This window comes from Mauremys reevesii, linkage group 2 (genome assembly GCF_016161935.1).
Source record: "Mauremys reevesii isolate NIE-2019 linkage group 2, ASM1616193v1, whole genome shotgun sequence".
Taxonomy (NCBI): Eukaryota; Metazoa; Chordata; order Testudines; family Geoemydidae; genus Mauremys; species Mauremys reevesii.
In genome coordinates this window covers 239,999,864-240,022,508 of record NC_052624.1, presented here as the reverse complement: position 1 = coordinate 240,022,508, position 22,645 = coordinate 239,999,864, and the positions used below count along the sequence as shown (strand labels likewise).

The window sequence follows — 22,645 nt, the reverse complement described above, 5'->3', positions numbered from 1 at the left end:
TTTGAGCATAAGCTTTCGTGGGCTACAACCCACTTCTTCGGATGCATAGAATGGAACATATAGTGAGGAGAGATATATACATATACAGAGAGCATGAAAAGGTGGCCTCTCAGAGTTGAGCTCAGCATCCCACAATCTCAGCCTCTTTTTTAGCCCTGTGTGAGGTTTCATTTCAAAACAGATATGTGCCTTTGTAAAACACCCAAAAGCCTTTTTTTTCCTTTGGTTAATAACATTAAATATAAAACCTTTCATCTAGGAAGTAGCAAAAGGCATGAGAATTGCACAAGTTAGGCAAGGAGGTGTCCTACATTTCCATTCAAATGTTGTTGGAGTGGGCAGGAAGGCAGATGGCATCATAGAAATAACATTTATCACCTGGATGCTGCATTGAGTCAATAGGCAAGCACTGTCTGTTACCCTGTGCTTGCCAAGTGCCTGGCACAGCCAGGTGACTGATTGATCTCAGGGGGTGCTTCTAGGCCAGGGGTAGGCAACCTTTCAGACACGGTGTGCTGACTCTTCATTTATTCACTCTAATTTAAAGTTTCGCGTGCCAGTAATACATTTTAATGTTTTTAGAAGGTCTCTTTCTATAACTCTTTAATATATAACTAAACGATTGTTTATGTAAAGTAAATAAGGTTTTTAAAATGTTTAAGAAGCTTCATTTAAAATTAAATTAAAATGCAGAGCCCCTGGGACCGGGGGCCAGGACCCAGGCAGTGTGAGTGGCACTGAAAATCCGATCACGTGTTGCCCTATTTGGCACAGGTACCACGGGTTGCCTACCCCTGCTCCAGGCTCTTGGTGTGCAATTCAAGGAAGGCGTTAACAGCAGGGCAAGAGCACACCCAAGTTCAAACACATGCGGGCGAACGCCACCCCCTAGTGCTTGCTCCCGGTATGTCGGGTGGGAGCGTTGTTAATAATCTCGGGACAGGCCCCCAGGGAGCCATTGATTTCCTTCCTCCGCGTTGTCCAGCCTCCATTAGCCCTCAGTAGCTCGTCCTGCCTCCAGCCCCACGCCCGCCTTAGTGGCCGGTGGGCACCGTGCTGCTGTTGACAGAGCAGCCTCGTTGTTTTCTTTCCCAGCCCCCGGGGGAGCGGAACAGCGGGGCCCGCCCGGGGGAAGGAGCGGGCCGTCCCAGGCCGGTGGGGCCGCCCCGGGCACATGGAGCTGCGCAGCACGCAGTGGCGGAGCCCCCGCCTGAGCCCCAGGCTCCCCGTCCCCATCACCCAGCCGCGGCACGGCACCGCCAGCGCGGCTCCGGGGGCGGGGCCTCCGGATCGGGGTTTCCCTCCTCCGGGGCGGGGGAAATCCCCAGGAGCGCGCCTGTGATGACGCAGGGCGCTCGCGCAGCCGCCGCCTGTGAGACCAGACGGCAGCCGCTGCGGTGAGTGCGCTGGGCGCGGGCACGGGCACGGGCACGTGGCGGGGGGAGCCCCTCGTGCGCCTGCCGGGGCCCGGCCCGGGGGAGCGCGTGTCCGTGGGGCGGGGAGCCGCCGTGAGGCAGCCCGCGCCCGGCCGCGCACTCTGGCTGGGGGGGGCGGGGCGGAAACGAAGCCTCCGCCGCCCTTTCCCGAGCGTTACCGGGCCGGGACCTGCACGGGGCCGGGCCCAGCGACCTGGCTGCCGGGCTCGCAGCGCCGCTCAGCCGTCGCTAGGCTACCCCGCCGCTTGGCCTGGGGACCCGCAGCCTCCTTTAGTCTGAGCCGCCCCCCCCCCGCCTCCTTATGGCCGAAGTTACTCCATTTTAAACAACCCCTAGCCCTGCTCTTACTTAGTGGGGTAGCAGGCCCAGAGACCGATGTTACTGGTGAAAAAGCTGGCGCGGCCCCCAGCCCACACCACCACCTACTTACAAGGTGACAATCGTTGTCTTACCACCTTCTAGGCCATGGGCAAGAACAAAGCTAAAGGGTCAAAGCCGAAGAGCGTCTTCCACGTGGCCAACACCAGATCCCTGAAGGCCAAGAATAAAGCTAAACCGTTCACAACAAGTCTGAAGAAGGTTAGTAGCGCCACAGTAATAACCCTGTGCAAACATTTTTTTCTTGGTTGTTTTTGAGATCTCCACCAAGCATCTTTAGTTTAAAAAAAAAAAAACCAAACCCCACACTGGACCAGTACGATGGGTAGGGCCCTATCAAATTCACAGCCACAACAAATGCTCCATGGATTGTGAAATCTGGTCTTTTGTGTCCTTTTGCCCTAGACTATACAGATTTCACTGGTGAGACCAGCGTTTTTCAAATTGGGGGTCCTGATCCAAAAGGGAGTTGCAGGGGAATCTCAAGGTTATTTTAAGGATGTCACACTAGTGCCACACTTGTGCGGTGCCTTCAGAGCTGGATGGCCAGAGAGTGGCAGCTACTGAGGGCCTAGCTCTGAAGGCAGCACGCAGAACGAAGGGTGGCAATACCATATCATGCCATCCTTACTAATGTGCTGCTGGTGGTGACTTCACCTTCACAGCTGGGCTCCTGGTCGGCAGCTGCTGCTCTTCAGCTGCCCAGCTCTGAAGGCAGTGTCACTGCCAGCAGCAGTGCAGAAGTAAGCATAGCAGTACTGCTAACCCCCTTACAATAATTTTGCGACATCCTCCCCCCCCCCCCACTCCGTTTTGGGTCAGGACCGCTACAATTACACCACCATGAAATTGGAGATTTAAATAGCTGAAATCATGAAATTTACAATTTTTAAAACCATATAAGAACATAAGAATGGCCGTACCGGGTCAGACCAAAGGTCCATTTAGCCCAGTATCTGTCTACCAACAGTGGCCAATGCCAGGTGCCCCAGAGGGAGTGAACCTAACAGGCAATGATCAAGTGATCTCTCTCCTGCTATCCATCTCCTTCCTCTGACAAACAGAGGCTAGGGACACCATTCTTACCCATCCTAGCTAATAGCCATTTATGGACTTAGCCACCATGAATTTATCCAGTCCCCTTTTAAACATTGTTATAGTCCTAGCCTTCACAACCTCCTCAGGTAAGGAGTTCCACAAGTTGACTGTGCGCTGCGTGAAGAAGAACTTCCTTTTATTTGTTTTAAACCTGCTGACCCACGAAATTGACCGAAATGGACAGTGAATTTGAAGGGCCCATCACCCATAGAACAGGGGCAAAAAGCCTTCAGTTTCCCACTATATAAAACATTAAGGAGCATGGAGAGAGATGACTAAGAGCAAACACTATCCCTTTCTTGATTCACCTATTGGGCTAGAACAGAAGACAGGATTATATGTGGATATCCTGAACTAATACTGGTTGATAGGAACTCCATTGACACAGCTACTTGAAACAAACAAGAAGAAAACATCACAAGAAGTAGATGTTTACACTAGAACAATCAACTTGAAATCTAGGGTGGGTTGTTGGTTTTTAAGAACTTTGGGGACTACCCTTTGCCTCTAAGTCTTACTGCCCATTTTTGTGGTTTTCCCATTTTGTTTTCTTAAAAACAAACAAAAAATCTTGCCTTTATTGCTGCAAGACCTACAAAACCAAAAAGGGGAAAAGTTACTGGGTAAACAGTAAAACTGATTACATACCAAGCACTGTCAAACAGAAAACCCAACAGAAATAATCTAGGTTACTGGAATCTTTGTTACTAAAGCTGGTTGGAAATTTATTTAAAAACTAGAAAATTGGATCTGAGTAAATGACAATTTTTTTTTTGAACAACCCTTTTTTTTTAAACCAGCTCTTGCTGAAGTTTGTAGGTGGGAATATGATTTCTAAATTTAATTGTATTATCTTAATGAGTGCTGAAAGCTTGAAGGTTAGTCCACAAAACTGTTCGATATACGCCCAATACAAGGATTTCATGCTGTTTTATCTTGGAGATGGTTATTCTGAAAGTGGTTTTGCAGCATATTATTGATTACTAGGGAACATGACACTGAGCAAGACTTAAGATGTGATCTCGGGCTTAATGAGCTTTCATTCTAAAATGAGACAAAACTGTACTGTTCAGATGATTTACTAGACTTGTTAGCCACCAAGACTTGGCTTTGTTTTCCCAAAGCTTGTGTCACTCCTGAACTGCATAATCTGACACAGAATTAAACTGTTAAGAATCTAATAAAGCAACAGCGAAGACATTTTTTCCAGTACATATATTCAAACTGTTGGAAAAATGTATAGCTAAGCCAATGGTAATCACATTTTTTCTGAGGAAGGTGTTTTAAGGAAAGACGTCTTAACTTTCCTGCTGCAAGTTAGACAAAACAGAATAAATCACTTAGTAGAAAGTTGGAATGTTACCAAAGCTATGGACTTAAACAGTGACTCAAAGGGGAAATGTTTTGTGTCACTGGCACCTGAGGATGTTATTCAGATACAAAGATAACTTTCAGTGACAAATAGCAGCAAGCTTATATTCAGGAATATCTATAGGTGGAGCCAAATCTCCATTTTATATAGTATTTTGTATTTAACAGTAAAACAGATTTGAGAATGCTGTTGTTACTGAAAAGTGGCCCATTAGATCAAGTTAAGATGAGATGAGCAGTTACAAATTACAGGTACCTACCTTCCTACCTGCTGATAGAAATAAAGAACATGCCTGGACTGGGTGCCTCTTCATATTGGCTAAAATAAACCGAAGGTGTGACAGTTTGTCTCAACTAGTTTTCTGTTATGTGTTCCATTTCCAGAAGGAAATCTTTCTTCCCCTTTTATCTCCAATATAAACAAGTTAGCTTTGACCTATTTGTTAGATTTCTTTGCTAGTGATCCATTTATATGAAAGTTCTATTAAAAATTCACTATCTGCAATATTTACACATTCAAACAGTAGTACAATTAAAATATAATTTAAAGAATGTGCCCCACACCAAGCAATTTTAAAGATATAAACATTGTAAATATGTATAATAAATAGGCTATGAATAAGCCTTATCATATTAAGATCTCTTACTGCCTTTGACTAACTTGTACAATTTTTTCTCCTCTAAAGATAAACATTGTGAATGATGAAAAAGTTAGAACGGTAAATAAAGCATTTACTGAAGTACAGAAGGAAGTCAAACAACTATCAAAAGGCATTTCATCAGAATCTCAAAAGAGGCCTCGGGTAATAATTGAGTCCTATTAAATGCATCTTTGGTTGGGAGGGTAGCTGCAACCTCAGGTTAGAAAGATTCCAAAATTAAGGTTTAATTTTAATAACTTTTTAGGTCTTGACTGAAAAAAAAAAACAGTTGTGACCCCATCATGAAGAGATGTCGAGTCTGCAAGCAACCTTAGCAGTTCTTCTTAGAGCGCAAACTCCCTTCTCAGTCAGAAGAGAGGAAATAGTTGAGCATCACTAGATTGTTGCCAGAATGGATTTTTCATTTAATATCTGGATGTTTTAGTTGATTTTTTTTACTCGTGAGCTTTAAAAATTAATAAAATAGATTTTCAACTGGACACCTTGATTCATCGAATAGGCATAGAAAATAGGCATAACCCTTAACACGAATAGGCATAGAAAATAAAGGTGGTTGCTTTTGCAAGACATCCTGGATCTCCTGGCTAACCATTTGATGACAGTGTCAATATGAAAAAATTATCTCTCGCCCCCCCCCCTTTTTTTTTTAAGGTAAAAACATCAGCCTCCCTCTGCTCCAATTGAAGCTTCCTCATAAAAATATAACATTTTCAAACAATTTCTCTCTTTCTGGAGCACTAGTGAGGCCCTATTAATAATTCAAGCAATCTCCCTGGAACAAGTTAGACAGTGTGTTAGTCTCCGTGCCGTAATAATCTCCTTCACAATTTTAGATTTTGTTGACTAGAGCATTCAAGTTTATCTCAATTTTGGCAATGTATGTTACGGGCACAGATTTTATTGGCTTTCCTCTGAAGCATTAAGTATTGACCACTGGGTCCATCTAGTCTAGCAGTGAATATTCTAAAGTGAATACGTTATAAGAAATGTAGGTAGTCTTGCAGTCCAATACACCAAGCTTATCAATCCCAGACAGCTAGTATTTGTTAGCTTTATATCTTCCATCAATCACATTTTTTATACAACCTCAGCTTCCTACTTTATTTAATTTATTTATTTTTAATTATTTTCAGGTTTCCAAGCACCTGGAAGGTGAACCAGCTGATGTGGATGCAGCTGCAAGCTTATTATCTCAGTTGTAATGCATAATGAAATATCTATGAATTTCAAAAGCAAAATTTACTGGCAAAAAATCAGTGGATGGCACACACTGAATACTCTGTTTGTACAGTTTTATTAAAAAAATCTTGTTAATATACAAGCATTGGCACACTTTAATACAAACTACAAACAGATCTTTCCTATAATCTAGGAAAGTGGAATGTCAGAAGTCAAAATGTGAGAAACTTAAAGTGCTAAAACAGAAGGCACTTCACAAAATTGGTTCACTGAAACAATTTAACATAACCCATTTAATGTCCTTCACTTCAAAATTTGGCAGTGAAAGCTTTTTAAAAATTGTAGCAAAAGGTTAAAAACAGAGCTTCTTGGCAGTAAAGCTTCAGAAAGAAAATTCTGTTAAGTGACAAGCCTTGGGTTTTTTTGTTTTTGTTTTTTTTTTAGGGTAACCAGAAGGCTGCAAGAAAAAAAAGGGGGGGGGGGGCTTGAGACTTGGGATTTCAAAGCTGAGTTACATTAATGTAACTTGTGAAAAAATACCAGAGAACATTGATAAAAGCCCTTTCTTCTGGTTTTGAATTTAAGGTGTTTTGTGAAGCAAGTAAGGAAGCAAAAGGAAATGCACTCCCAGAGTCAGTGAACTAAGAGGTTATACATTCATTATTTAAAATACTTAGGTTATGAAGAAGTCTAGAATGTTATAAAGTTAGAGGTAGATATGACAGTCTGGTTCCCACCGAATCTAATAATTTAGTATCTGCACATCAAAAAGATCACAGACTCCTTCATTATCATCCAGGTTAAAGTTGTAGTCATCTCCGGGAGTAGGAGAGAGTCGTAAGAGAGGAAAAACTGTAAAACAAGAACAGTTTAATCAATCATAGAATCACAGAAATCTATTATAATTAAAATTCTGCCTTGCAACATCCAGTAAATTTCAAATCATTTCCATCAGAAGGTAAATAAAAACTTTGGTGGCCAGTGTCAGTAGTCCAAAATGTTACAACTTGCTTTGCTTTGGCAATATTTGTCTGCAAGTACTGGACTGCATTGGGGATCCTGGTGCAATTCCACCAAAATAAGGTTTAAAATAATTTAAATGTGTAGATGCAAATTTATTTACTATGCTTTAAATGAATTTCCTTTGCTATCTTACCTGCAGCAAAGCCAGTACAGTGTAACAGAGATTAGTCTCCTCTGCTGCAGCAAAGCAACACTTAAGCAGCCTTTGTGGTTGGTACTTAGCAGTGGATCTATTGTCTTATATAGCCTCCATTATTGTAGTATCTGTGTGCCTCACGGTCTTCAAATGTATTTTTCCTGTGAGGTAGTGTCATGCTATTATCCCCCTTTACAGACTGGAAACTAAGGCATGAAGAGACTGAGGCCATGTCTACACTGTATGAAAGTCGATCTAAGCTACACAATTTGAGTTACGTAAATAGCGTAGCTTAATAGTAACTTAGATCTACTTACTGCAGGGTCCACACTATGCAATGTCGACTGTGTAGCAGCTGTTTTAATATGAGATATTTGTAATGAATTTTGGAATCAGATTTGAACAAAAACCTAGGGAAGTGATGAATTCAGATATGAATGACATTTGCCTGCAATAACAGAGGACTAGACTCAATGCGTCAGGAGAGCTCTTCCAGTCCTATATTCCTATGAATGAATCACATCCTTAAAATATAACTCTGCTTATTAAAAAAAAATAGGAATGCTAAATGCTTACCATCTGAAGACATCAATTCGTCAATGATATCACTACTAATAGTTCCTGTTAAACACAAAAGTACTTATTTGTGAAAGTCAACCCAGGTTCTGTGCATTAAACAGCTACTGAAATGGAGAGTGTTAGCTGGTAGGCTACTACATTTATAACGTAATGCTTTCAAGAGCAGTAGAGAGAGTCAACCAGACCAGTATCCTACTAGGCTTAAAATAATAAAACCCCTTGACTTTTCCTTTTGGACCGTTTCTGGTGCTATTCTTAGGTTACAAATACTTATAACTACAAAGGGAATGTAAGCAATGTACCAGAATGGAGCACCTTTATGAAGGATGCACTTTACCCAAAACCAGACAGCAACCACAGCCAAAATGATGAAAAGAAAACAGCTCCAGGAGGGACAAGGGAAAGGCTGCAGACAAGACAAACTGCTGGCCTCTTCTCCCCTGGGAAATCTGCTGCTAGCTTTGTCAGTAAGGGTTAAACTAAAGAGAGTCTGCTTACCTGTGGGCTCATCCATCTTTGCTATATCAAATGAGTTTGGCTTGAGAATACAATTAACATCCAAGGGAAGCAAGGCCTGATAGGCATTTGAGCTAGCAGTAGTTTGTGTTGCATCTGTTGCAAGGCTCGTATACAGCAAGGAGTCCGGAAGGCTAGAGTAAGGAGTTGCTGGAGTTGTATTGTTCTCTTGCACACTGTTGTCTACAATGGCAGAAAAATACATATTACAGAGTCTGTTATGGTAAACTATATGCAGACACACCTGTATCTGGCTAAGTCTTACTGGTAGAACATGGCCAGTATTTGAGATGTCATCTCCTTTCAAAAAGCAGGCACAGGTCTCAAGGCCCGTCAGAGATTTGGTTCACAATTTCTGTAGTATGCTGCTAAAAGGCATTTGATTATCTATTAGTGATAAAAACAAGTTCAGATAATCTCCCTCACCGAGCCTGCTTTTCACATAAAACTGCCTTTTGCAACAACAGTAGGGACTGTCCTGGTACAAGCTTGTCAAAGGTAAATGTTCAAGCTTTACATTCCAGTAGAAGTTTGAAGCCTTTTTCATGCACCACATGTAATCACCTTGAGGAACTGCCAAGAACCCTGTTGTGGGCTGGTTCCTGTATCACTTCTGAGGTGTTTCTGGTATAGGATGATAAACTGCAAGTGGAACAATCCACTTCAACAGAAGTCTGAACATAGAACAGGAAGAGAATGGTGACCACCCCCTGCAACCTCCAGCCAGCTGATAGTAACTCCACTGGTGTCAGGTCTCAGGCCAGCAGCTGCTACATTATGCTAACAGTTGATTCCCTTTCTCTACCCCATCTCTAAACAAATCTCTTTTGGGGGTGGGGTGAACAAACCATGGACCCACCTGATGGTGTATCTGTTACTGGGGTATGTGGTAAATGCTGCTCCTGGTTAATGTCATGCTGCTCTGATGGATTCGCAGTAGATGCCGTAGGTTTTGAGGGAGTCACTGGAATTGCAGGTTGAGATGGGGGCTGTGCAAGGTCATCAGGTGGAGGAACTGGAAACACCACAGGCGTGGGGGAACTTGAGTCTTTATTAATAAGCAGCACATGGATTGGTCCTGAACTACTCTTTAGACTGATCTGGTATTTCTTTTGTCCATTTTGTCCCTTTAAAGGTAGCACATTGAAATAACAGTTACAATTCCTTGTGACTGACAATTAAGCCAAATAACTACATGCAGAGACTGCCATAGAAAGTAATGGAAACGCATAATTGCCTAGGTAGAAAACTTTTATTTAAGAATAAAATTCTCAAGGTGCCATTGCAAGGTGACATACAATTTTCTAGTCATAAGACCACATTAAGACAGTTTTATGCTAAGTTAACATCACATATCAGACAGAAAAAGAGACTTAAAAGCAATATAACACACCCTGTAACCAATAAGATTCCAACTCTTCTACATTCTCACATAATTAACAACTGGCACATGGCACTCAAGTACAGAATTCTGTGCAATGTAAATGTAATTGAATTCAAGCTTAGCTGCGAGTCACAGCAGGGTTCCCACTAAAACCTGACCCCTGGGACATACAGTAGCCTCTCTAAAATAATTCTCATCTGCAAAATTGACTTAATTGGAACTAACTGTCCCACCATAGCCAAATCCTTTTCTCCCTAATTCAGTGAACACAGGACAATTAGTGTTAATGGGGACAATTTCCCTGCAGAATAGTCAACATGAAGCCTTCATGTTAAAGAGCTAGTTCTTGTGATTCAATTTGGCATGTGCAGTGCTGCTACCATTGGCCAGTTCATGGGATTAAGTCATTATCTTTCTATTTTGGGAACAGGTGAGATATTTCAGTCATGAAGACAACTAATATAAGTTATCTGTGTCCAGCAGCACAAAGGACAGTCTCATTAGATTAGCATTGCAGTTCACCTTGTGGCATTTTTTAAAACCTCCTTGTTTAGTTACTGTGACTTTACTCATTCCTTGCTCAAGTTAAAATATGAAATGCATTAAATGGAATCACTATCCTCCCACAACTGCACAAAAAATGTTTGCCACTTTTTCCCCACCTGTGTAGGCAGCATGAAAAACTGAAAAGCACTGTATCACAGAAACAGAAGATGGCAGAAAGTAAAAACATGAAGCAAAGTAGATTGTCTTGCCCATCCATCTTTCTTGGCCAAAGCAAGATTGCGCTCTCTATTATTCTGTGATGCGCTATCTGGTCTAGTTCTTAATGACAATCAGTTTTTCTACCGCTTACTCTGTTGTTCTATGGGAATCTGATTTTGGTTTCCAAATTCCTTGGCCCAGCAGGGGTTGGGAGGAGAGGAGCTTGCCACTGAAAGACCAGCATTGACAGACTCTGAAGGAAGCACCACTGCTTTTTGCCTGAAGGGAAACGGCAGCTATTGGGCTTTTGCAAGCGGAAGAGAGAAGGAGGAAGGGGAAAACCCAACGTATCTTGTTTTAACTGAAAGGTCTAATCACTTTTAGTCTGTCTAGATGTGCAAAAATGCCATTTATCCAATATCAGTCCAATATCAGTCCACATCCAATTAGGTGAATCCTATTTTTTTCTCCCACACAGACGAAGAAACAAACCTTGCTAGCTGCAACACAGGCATCCTTACACCTCCCTCACCACACATATGTAAGCAAACAGTTTGTACGTACCATTTCAGGTATAGGTACTTCTAATTGTGTACCACAAGGTGCTTGAATTGCTAGAAGTGTGTCTCCTAGTGAAGTAGTAATTTAAGAAAATGTTAACCATATGTAATTTTACACATTCTTGGGTTGCATACACTCAAATGAAATATAGTTCTTCTCTAATGCCACTTCAGCTTTAGTTTGATACAAATTCTGCATGTTTTGATGTGCTTCAGGAACAAATTCTAACATGAATGAGAGCAAAGCTTGAAGAAAACCTGTCCATCTATGTATTCATAACCATAATATCCAAGGACAGGAGCCATCTGTGCAGATGTTTTGTGCTTATCCCCTAGTTCTTGGCTTCAGCTATCCCCAGTAGGATGGCTCCACTGGAACTGTACTGCCAGGTATTCCCCCTGGCTGCAGCTGTCCCCAGAAAATATATGGAAGCCTGGGCCTAAGTTGTCTTTTCTGGGGAACTTCTGGTGGGTCAGACCAACATGTCCTGCCCTGCCCTGCCTCCTCCTCCCCCTCCCCACAGAACTTGGACAGGTCCTGCAGAGCCTGCATTAGGAAAAACAATGCCCTGGGGGCAACCAAGCCCCCCTTCCATACATCCATGACTGCAGATGGAAAATACATCTAATAGTTCATGTAGCTTCTGTCAAAGTATGTAGTTTCAAAGTATCAAGTACCTACGTATTGTAAGTTCCATTTCTTATAAACATAATTACACTTGCAAACATTTTCTAAATTCAAAGTAACTGGGAAAAAAATGGGGGTCTAATATTATAATGAGGTGTATGTAACAATGAGGTGTATGTTGTAAGAACTTTGCTCAATAGTGGGAATATGGAATCCCTGGCTCTAGATCTTCATTAAATAGCCATTTTGTATTGTAGGATATGTGTTTTTGGGGAGGGGCTGGGGTGAGGGAGAGAGGTATTTGAAAAGATCCCATTTCTAGAGGTTTCAAACAGCAAATAGAGAACAGCTTTCTTTCAAGTCTGATGGTTAATGCACGAGAACATAAGAATGGCCATACTGGGTCAGACCACTATCCTGTCTTCCAACAGTGGCTGGTGCCAGATGCTTGAGAGAATGAACAGAACAGTGCAATTATTGAGTGCTTCATCCCGTCGTCCAGTCCCAGCTTCTGGCAGTCTGAGGCATAGGGACAGTCAGAGCATGGGGTTGCGTCTCTGATCATCTTGGCTAATAACCATTGAGGGACCTATCCTCCATGAATTTACCCAATTGTTTTTTTTAACCCATTTATAATTTTCACCTTCACAACATCCCCTGGCAATGAGTTCCAGAGGTTGTTTGTCAGTGGTGTAAAGAAGTACTTCCTTATGTTTCTTTCAAACATGCTGTCTATTAATTTCATTTGGAGACTTCCGATTATTGTGTTACTTTTGATTAGTCTGTTATGTGAAGGAGTAAATAACACTTCTTTCTTCACTTTTTCCATACCATTCATGATTTTATAGCCCTCTATCACATCCCCGCTTAGTCATCACTTTTCAAAACTGATCAGTCCCAGACTTTTTAATCTCTCCTCCTATGGAAGCTATTCCATGCCCTTAATTGTTTTTGTTACCCTTCTCTGTACTTTTTCCAATTCTAATATATCTTTTTTAGAGATAGGGCAACCGGAACTGCACACAATATTCACCGTGTGGGCATACCATGGATTTATATAGCAGCATTATGATATTTTCTATCACTTTCCTGATATTCAGTCAGCTTTTTTTTTTTTTTTTTTGGACTGCCACTGCACATTGAGTGGAGGTTTTCAGAGAACTACCCACAGTGACTCCAAGATCTTTTTCTTGAGTGGTAACAGCTAATTTACACCCTATCATTTTGTATGTATAGTTGGGATTATGTTTTCCAATGTGCATTACTTTGAATTTCATTTGCCATTTTGTTGCCCAGTCACCTACTTTTAGTGAGATCCCTTTGTAACATTTTGCAGTTAGCTTTGGACTTAACTATCTTGAATTTTTTTTTAAATCATCTGCAAACTTTGCTGCCTCATTATTTACCCCTTTTTCCAGATCATTTATGAATATGTTGAACAGTGCCGGTTGCAGGACAGATCCTGGAGACCCAGCTGTTTATCTTTCTTCACTGTGATAACTGACTATTTATTCCTACCCTATCTGTTAACCAGTTACTGATCCACAAAAGGACCTTTCCTCTTATCCCATGACTTCTTGCTTTGCCTTTGGTGAAGGACATTGTCAAAAACTTTCTGAAAGTCCAAGTACGCTATATTCACTGGATCACCCTTGTCCGTGTGCTTGTTTACCTCCTCAAAGAATTCTAATAGGTCAATGAGGCATGATTTCCCTTTACAAAAAATCATGTTGACTCTTGCCCAACATATCATATCATGTTCATCCTATGTGTCTGATAATCCTGTTCTTTACTATAGTTTCAACCAATTTGCCTAGTACTCAAGTTAGGTTTACTGGCCTGTAATTGCCAGGATCACCTCTGGAGCCTTTTTTAAAAATTGGTGTTACATTAGATATCCACCAGTCATCTGATACAGAAGTTGATTTAAGCGACAGGTTACATACCACAGTTAGTAGTTCTGCAATTTCATTTCTGAGTTCCTTCAGAACTCTGGGGTGAATACCATCTGGTCCTGGTGACTTATTACTGCTTAATGTATCACTTTGTTCCAAAACCTCCTCTACTGACACCTCAATCTGGGACAGTTACTCAGATCTGTCACCTAAAAAGAATGGCTCAAATATCAGAATCTCCCTCACATCCTTTGCAGTGAAGACAAATGCAAAGAATTCATTTAGCTTCTCTACTATTATCTTGTCTTCCCTGGTTAAACCACCTGCTCCAAACATCTTACAAAAATACAGTCTAGCAGCAACTTACCATTGAAGCAATTACAGATGTCTTCATGAGTGACATATGAAAATGTGATTTATGTCAAGGAAATTTTCAAGAAGTAAGAAGCTAAGATTTTTGCCTAAGCAATGTGAAGTTTGTGTTCCTACAGTGTGTTGTTTAGGGCAGGTCTACTCTTTAAATTTTTACTGTTATAGCGAATGTTGGTCAAGAGTGGGATCTGTGACTGACATAACAGTGGCAAAAGCCCTTAAGATGGATGCAGCTATAGAAATGCAGAATTTTGTCAATATTAGCTATGTCTACATTATAAATGCTTTGTCAATATAGCATACCAGTATAACTAGACCAGAAAAGCCTTTCAAGCATAGCCTTGGCCTTAGGCTACCATTAGAAAGTTTCCAAAATGTTATTTAAATGTATTTCACACATACTACCACCATCTCCTTTTTACTGATAAGTCTGGTTAATATCATATCACTATGATACAGTATGTCCAAAGCCATCATGAATCCAGGATGAATCCAGGATGAATTCTGCCAATTACGCGACATATCCCATCAAAGAACTAGATGCAGCCTACAGAATAGGCGAGGGAAGCCGCTTTGAAAGGAAACAACATCCTGTGTTTGTCTTGGGTTTAATTCATAGTCTATGGGAATTTCTCTATTAAAAATCCTTAAATTCAAAGTTTTACCTGTCAACTATAAAAATACACAGGTCAGCACTGGAGCTTGGAAAAAGAATTGTTTGCTTTACTGAAAAAAATAAAACAGCTGCTGTAAGTATAGTTATCGATAAGTCAACAGAACAGAAAGCTATGAGATGTTTTACTGTTTCTGTGCAAAAACTACAGCAAAATCAAGACACTGTCATTATCAAGAGAGGAAAAAACTGGTTCCCAGATCCATGTTCTGTAAGTTTTTCTTCTAAATAATTTAGAACCAAAATGATTTAGTTTTAATGATTTTGTCTGACGGAATTTGGTGCAGTCAAATGATATTTGCTAACTTTGCCACCATTAACACAAATTATTTTGTAATAATTGCAAGCCACTAAAATGTAATTTAAAAAACCACCATCAAATAGGAACCTGTTGATGTTGAGAAGTAGGACAGAGAGCTCTGAATATATCTTAATGCAAGCGCATGGCAGAGCTTCCAACGGTGTAAAACAAGTTCTATTTTAAAAATTTGTGTACACACCCGTATCCTCATACACTTACAACAACTTTGAAAAAACCTGCTTTCCCTTTCAAATTGGTCCTAGCCAAAACTCCTGAAAAACAACATTTTGGGTTTAATCCTGTAATCCCACCACATACAATTAATAAGTATTTCAAACTGAGTACTGCACGTGGCCGTTTTTTAGGACTGGACTTCCCTGAGAAACCATTTGCAGCTAGAGAGACAGTGCCATATATTTGTATAAACTATTTTGAAGTTTCATGCAATATGTTCTTAGTCAATGTTTCAACTGGGCTATAACTAATTACTGTAGTTTCCACTTCAAATCTACCCTTTTTCAAAAGTAAAAGCTGATTTCTGAAAGTCATTTTATCTGTAGCGTTTAGAAGTAGAGGCCAGGCACTCAAGGTTTTGTTTTGCTTATTAGGTATTCAGCTTGCAGTATCACACAAGACAAAACTTAGCCCTACATTGCTTTAGATATTTAATTACATTCCAATTACTAAATTATTTTGTTAACAAGGTTTGGTACACTATTCACTATTAGACCTTCTCTGGTGGCTTGGGGTGTCAAATCCCACTCCATTCCCAGCACTCTCAGCAAACTGACTCCACTCAGAGCTTTGTGAAACTGGACCAAACTGTGCCTTCACAATCAATAATTCATTTAAAAATGGATTGTTGCACATGCAGAGTAATCTCTTTATTCAATGGGAAATTTAAAATTTCACAGCTCATTTGGGCCTCAATTCAGCATAGCACTTAAACACATTTAATTGCTTTGCTGATTAGAGACCTTACCTATTATGTTATCTGTATTTACTGGATTCACTTCAGAAGAGCTGCAGTCTATCAGGTTAATGATCTGCGAATTTAAGCAGCCCCTGCCCTGATAAAAATCACTGATTTGACTGGAGCAGTTTGTATTGAACAATCATAATATAGTGTTAAGTGCTTTAGAACTACTTATAGATAAGAGTGCACTTTTCCCTCTCCAAAATCTCAAATAACCTATTTTGTTCAATAGCCTCTAAGAGCTTGTCGACACTGGCCCTTTACAGCACTGCAACTTTCTCACTCAGGGGTATGAAAAAACACCCCCTTGAATGCAGCAAGTTTCAGTGCTGCAAAGCGCCAGTGTAGACAGTGCACCAGCGCTGGGAGCTACACACCTCGTGGAAGCGGGTTATTTTAAAGCGCTGAGAGAGCTCTCTCCCAGTGCTCTGCCGCGACTGCACAAGCCACGTTAAAGCGCTGCCACATTAAAGCGCTTTACCATTGCCAGAGTAGACTAGCCCTAAGAATGCTAAACATGTGGTTACAAAATAATGAGCAAACATAGTTTAAACAATATACTTATTACCTGTTTACACACACGATAATTTCAATTCAAGTTTCAACAAGCCTCAGGAGTTTGTCAACTCACATATCTTTTCAAAAGATTTAGATAACCTATCCTACGAACAACCAAATAAGAGTATCCTGGAGTATCCTAAATCTATTTTAAACCACAAAAGCAATTAATTTCAGTTAATGCTAAAAGTCTGGATTTTCTGCATTAAAAAATTACCACTGTAAATTTCAGATGGATTATTTCCAGATTACCATTGATACAATCACAGAGGTTAAAACTTGAAAAGACCTATTAAACCAGTGGTTTTCCACCCTTTTTTCATTTGCAGACCCCTAAAATTTTTTGAATGGAGGTGGGATTCCTTTGGAAATCCTAGACATAGTCTGCGGACACCAAGGGTGCATGGAGCACAAATTGAAAACCACTGTTATTGGATCATCCAGTGCCTCTTTCTGCCAATATAAGATTGTTCCCTCCAGTATATCTTCCCACGCTTTGTCTAGCTTGGTTTTAAAATGCCACAAGCTAAGTTTCTTCTACTCCTTTAGATCTCACTGTGTATTCCGCAGCCTAATGGATCTTGCTATTGTCTCATAGCACTTGTTTCACAAGGCGAGTTAATTTCACTATCAGCGTAAAAGAAAACTGAAATCACATTTTAACAGAAAAGTGCTTGATACCAATTCTATTTCTTCTAGAGTTAGTAAACCCCCCTTGGTCATGTAGTTCAAGTATCTTCTCACTTCTAGAGCAGGTCATATTATGTGATCAACCTTTTAACATATGACTGATGCTTCTTGAATTCTATTTCATGAATGGACACAATGTACGTCCCAAAGGATATTGGTTGTTTGTGGAGTCATCCATAACATTTTTGATGCTTTGCTGCAGCCACAATTTTTGCTGATCCAGCTCTTTCTCTTTTAGTTCCAAATCTTCAATTTCTGCTTCAAGATACCTCAGTCTGTCTATGACTTCTTTTGTATTGCAGCCAGCACCTACACCTCTTTTAAAAAGGTACAATATTTTATGCAGTCACAATATGTGTAATGATAATGTAAAAAACTACAGAGAGAGAGAGAGAGTTTGAAGCGTAGGTCTTACTTTTTTTTTTTAAACCTACCATATTAATTAGATTATGAAATACTAAGAAGTAGTAAAATTCCTGCTTTTCTTTTTTAAGTAGAAAAATATTGAAAAATGTCTTAAATGTGGGGCCAACGTTGGGATTCCAGTCATGGTTTTCCATTTTCATGGCAGGTGGCGTTTTCTGTGTCAGGGCTGTGTACCCAGCTCAATTCCCCCTAGTTAGCTCCTCACTGGGGCGACAGGACAATGGAACATGTTTTCTCATAGACCAGGGGTTGCCAACCTCTGGCACACGGCTCACCAGGGTAAGCACCCTGGCGGGCCGGGTCAGTTTGTTTACCTGCCGCGTCAGCAGGTTTTGGTGGACCACAGCTCCTACTGGCCGTGGTTCGCTGTCCCAGGCCAATGGAGGCGATGGGAAGCGGCGCGGGCGAGGGATGTGCTGGCCACGGCTTTCCCCCACCCCCATTGGCCTGGGACAGCGAACCGCAGCCAATGGGAGCCACAATCAGCCGAACCTGCGGACGCGGCAGGTAAACTAACTGGCCCAGAGGTTGCTGACCCCTGTCATAGACAGAATCTTAGGCTAGCACATTGCCTGCCTGGTCCTTGGCACTGCTCTGTTCAACTCCACCACACACATCAGAGCCACATCCCAATCCCTGCCCAAACTCATCTTGAAGTTCAAAGATTTATGTATTTTAAGTATCAAGTTATAAAGTTATCTAAATTTTAGTGTCCATAAAAATTGCCATATTGACAGTCCTGAAAAGTGAAATTTTAATCTAGATATGGTACAGTATGAAACACACAATGCTAAATTGCCCCTCAAATATGTTGAAAACTTCAGACTTCATGGCTCAGAATACTTCAGTCTCCAGCACCATTCAGTTTTTGGCCTCTCTGAAAACAAGGATGCCAATTGCAGTGAGGATACGTGGTCATTAGGAACTGGACTGAGACCACTGACATATTCTACATAGGCTACCACTGATTACAAAATGAATTTTAATTATTGTTAATTACCATATTAATTAGCCAAGGTTAATTAATTTCAATATTTGTCTACTTAAAAAAGAAAAGCAGGAATTTTACTACTACTTAGTATTTCATAATCTAATTAACATGGTAGGTTAATATGGTAGCCAAGGAAAAAGGAACAAGGCCAACTTTTCCCTCCCTTGAGAATGTGAAAATATGCAGAATTGACACTTCTTACTTCCATTGGATGCTGTTTTTTGACTTTTTCTCAATTAAATCTATGCCTTCCAAAACATTGGTGATGTCATAGATTCTTCTTTTTTGTCTCACAGCAAGAGTATCAGCAGCCTGTTAAAAGAACAGAGATAAGTGTCAGCAATCTGCACACCAAAAGCAAAAAACTGGCCCATTAGGCTGGTCACTTGAAGCTCATCAAGCTTCCTGGGTGCTACAGATTCCAGGTCCATGGTTTCTCAAGCTGCAGGTCACAACCCAAAACTGGGTCACCAGAACATGTCAAAGAGTTGCAGGGCTGGTTAGGCTTGGCTCCTTGCTCCATGTGTTGCGATAGGGTTGCAGCGCTGCCTAGGTTTGCCCTAGCAACCCCTCCATCATGATGACGGGGGGCAAGCTGGGCCAAATTTGAGTGAGGGGGTGCTACAACCCCATGTGCCAGGTCACAATGTTACTAACACAAATTCCTCCCCTCCCCCCAAGCAGGGTAGCCAGGCTAAACCAGAGCAGTACTATGACGCTGGTGTATGTAACACCCAGAGTGGGGAGCCAAGCCCAGCCAGCTACAAGGACAGGGGCTGAGAGGGAAACAGTGTCATGTTCTCCAGTAAGTACTGGCCTCCCAAAGTGCATCCAGCCCTGCAACTGAGCAGCACCCCATCTTCCACTCCTGTCCTCCCCACCAAGCTTGCCCCTACTCAATGTACCCCTCTCACTCAGCCTGGTGACTTCCCCTCTGTCATGCTACCTATACCCCAACTAATTCTTTTCTCTATTCCCCCCACTTTACCTCCAGGACCTCAAATTCCCCACACCCCTCTACTGCCTATGGGCAGTGCGTGGGGCTATATACTTGGGGGCACTATAGGCTCATCGCCCCTCCCCCAGACTGCTCTGCTCTCATATCCTTCCCCCCTCAGTCCCCCACATCCCTCTGCCTGCCCCCAATTCCTTCCCCAGGTTCCCCTCCACCTCTGACATAGATTATGGGGGGGAGGGTGTGTTTTGGAGGGATTATCTTGGCTCACCTCCCCCCTCCCAGTTGCTGGTTGGGGGAGGGGGTTTCCAGCTATTCACATCTGGCTGGAGCACCTGGAATCTTAGCTCCGAGCCCCCGTCTCCTGCCCCCCACCCCAAACCATGGAGGGGAGGCCTTTGGGTTGCAACGTATCATCAAGGTTTATAAATGGTCCTGAACTCAAGAAGATTGAGAAACACTGCTCTAGTCATAATTCTGAAGGGAAAGGGTTCACTATTCAACAGTCACACATTTTAAGGCCTTAGTTTTCAGTTTTTACCAATTTTTAATAAAAAACAATAATTCCCAGTTTTTACAAAAGCTATTATTCAGTTTTTATGGATTTTAACCCATTTTGGACCACTTAAGTACGTGAAAAGTACTGATTATGTTAAACAAATCTACTTAATGGACTGGATTTTCTTATGTTAATAACAAATTAGTCTGAGTGTAAATGCAAGGCTGTCTGCATGTATGTACAGTTAACATACAGCTAATCAAATGAACCAGCATTAAACTGCTTTTACTTTCAACACTCTTACCTTTCTATTTGTTGCTTTTTTGTTCCTTCCATCCCCCAATATTAACTGCTAATATTTACCCAAAAAAACTGTGACACTGATTTTTTTTTTGTATCAGTTTTCACCTATTTTTTTAAGTTTTGTAATGAACACTAAAAATTCTCAGGAATTTATTAAACAAAATACAAACCACAAACAAAAGGCCTTGCACATTCTGCACCACTCTCCTTCAAGATCAGAGTCCCTGGCTAAGTCCAACCAAACTCCATATAAAAATGGCATGCAGGGCTCTACAATCCGTGCTCAGAGAATTCGCCCATTACCTCAATGTAGGGGCCAGTTCTTCCACAGACAGCTGGGTATATGCCAGGCAGGAAAGAGTACAAAGGTGCTGTGCATATCCCAAATATGAAATAACCAATCCCTCTCCTTCCTCCCACCCCCCTAAAAAAAGTCTGAAATTTTCTTTTTGGAAGGTGGAGAATGAGAATATGGAAGGAGGGCAGTATCTCTCTGCAACAATAAACAAATAAACCCGCAGAGTAGAGGAGGCTAGAAGAGAGTCTACCTCTTCTGACAAGTATCAGAGGGGTAGCCGTGTTAGTCTGGATCTGTAAAAGCAGCAAAGAGTCCTGTGGCACCTTATAGACTAACAGACATCTTGGAGCATGAGCTTTCATGGGTGAATACCCACTTCGTCGGATGCATGCATATTCACCCACAAAAGCTCATGCTCTAAGACGTCTGTTAGTCTATAAGGTCCCACAGGACTCTTTGCTACCTCTTCTGGTGACTCTGAAAAGCTAATCCAGTTCTATGCTGGATTAACTCATGTTAACCTTAGAACCACACATCACGGAATAGTTAAAGCCTCAATAACCGGGGGTAGTCTAGCCAAAAAATTTTCAGTGCATCTTGTGTGATATAAAACAGAGCAGCTACCTTTGTTAATATATTTCTGGATACCACCATTGGACCTTCTCTCCAAATCATTGAGGAAACTTATAGAGTGACAAAGCAGATTGATTCTTCATGTGTTCCATTAGAAATGTAGAAATCATATGACATAACAGAGTGTAGCAACTTTATAATTAGGAAAGCCTTTAATACAGACCCTTGTATTAAGACATAATACACAATTAGAATTGGGAGTATAGAATCATAGAACTTAAGATCAGAAGGGACCATTATGATCATCTAGTCTGACCTCCCGCAAGATGCAGGCCACAAAAGCTGACCCACCCACTCCTGAAATAATTCTCTCCCTTGACTCAGCTGTTGAAGTCCCCAAATCCTGATTTAAAGACTTCAAGTAGCAGATAATCCTCCAGCAAGCGACCCCTGCCCCATGCTGCAGAGGAAGGTGAAAAACCTCCAGGGCCACTGCCAATCTACCCTGGAGGAAAATTCCTTCCCGACCCCAAATATGGCGATCAGCTGAACCCCGAGCATGCGGGCAAGACTCTCCAGCCAGACGCTCAGGAAAAAGACTTTCAATATCCCAACATTGACCCTCGGTACTAATGGAAAAATGTAGGCCAAAGGATTAAAATACAATTTGGTATCACAGCCATAGGACAGAGCCAAGCCCACTAAGCTGTGTCCCTGAACAATGCCACAGGTTTGGACAAAAACCAGTGACTAACCTTCCTGTAATGGTGGTTTTTAGAGACGTGTTGCTCACGTCCATTCCACACTAGGTGTGCGTGCCCTGCACACAGTCGCCAGAAAGTTTTCCCTCAGTGATACCCCTCAGGCCAGCTCTAGCGCCCTCTAGTGCAGCACTCTTATGTCATGGTGCAAGGGGACTGGTTGACCCTGCACCTTCTCACTTCTTGCCAGCAACTCCAACAGAGGGGTAGGACATTGGCTTGTGGAATGGACGTGTGCAACACATCTTAAGGAACAGTTACAGAAAGGTTAGTGACCATTTTTTCTTCTTCAGATGCTTGCACATATCCATTCCACATTCGGTGACTCCCAAGCAGTACCGTAAGAGGTGGGCTCCGAGTTCATGGACACGTGGATTACAACACTGCCCAACCAAACCCAGTGCATGTCTAGCTTGCTGGTTGATGGCGTAGTTGGAAGAAAAAGTATGTCTGATGCCCAGGTCGCCTCTCTGCAAATGAGTAGAACTGATTTTGCTTTTATATAGCGTGTTCCATACTAAAGCTATCAAAACACATAAAAAGAAATGAGACAGAAACATAGCATAGCAATTTAATGGACAAATGTGGAAGTCATTACACACTTAGCAATAGCTCATAGCTTTGGACAACTGAAATGTTTCACTAGAGAACAGAAATGTTGATTAAGTCTCCAGAATTATCCCCTACCTTTTGAAAAAGGCTTAGTAAGTGTAACTTCT

The 22,645-nt window shown here is 41.6% G+C and overlaps 2 protein-coding genes across 2 annotated transcripts in view; one reads left to right on the top strand and one right to left on the bottom strand.

The window, feature by feature from the left end:
• Nucleotides 1-1,256: 1,256 nt before the first annotated feature.
• RBIS (ribosomal biogenesis factor) lies at nt 1,257-6,261 on the top strand. The gene is made up of 4 exons (XM_039526221.1): nt 1,257-1,397; nt 1,899-2,015; nt 4,970-5,086; nt 6,079-6,261. Exons 2-4 carry the CDS (start codon nt 1,902-1,904, stop codon nt 6,145-6,147), a joined length of 300 nt encoding a protein of 99 aa, XP_039382155.1. The 5' UTR covers nt 1,257-1,397; nt 1,899-1,901; the 3' UTR covers nt 6,148-6,261.
• A 572-nt stretch (nt 6,262-6,833) lies between these two features.
• Nucleotides 6,834-22,645, bottom strand: part of E2F5 (E2F transcription factor 5) — a 28,618-nt gene continuing 12,806 nt past the window's right edge. The window contains exons 2-9 of the mRNA XM_039526220.1: nt 18,740-18,849; nt 17,276-17,437; nt 13,918-13,961; nt 11,032-11,096; nt 9,238-9,505; nt 8,361-8,561; nt 7,860-7,904; nt 6,834-6,976 (exon numbers count right to left, since the gene is read on the bottom strand). Of these exons, the coding sequence (XP_039382154.1) occupies nt 6,867-6,976; nt 7,860-7,904; nt 8,361-8,561; nt 9,238-9,505; nt 11,032-11,096; nt 13,918-13,961; nt 17,276-17,437; nt 18,740-18,849 (1,005 nt within the window). The 3' untranslated portion in view covers nt 6,834-6,866. The remainder of the gene's footprint in view (nt 6,977-7,859; nt 7,905-8,360; nt 8,562-9,237; nt 9,506-11,031; nt 11,097-13,917; nt 13,962-17,275; nt 17,438-18,739; nt 18,850-22,645) is intronic.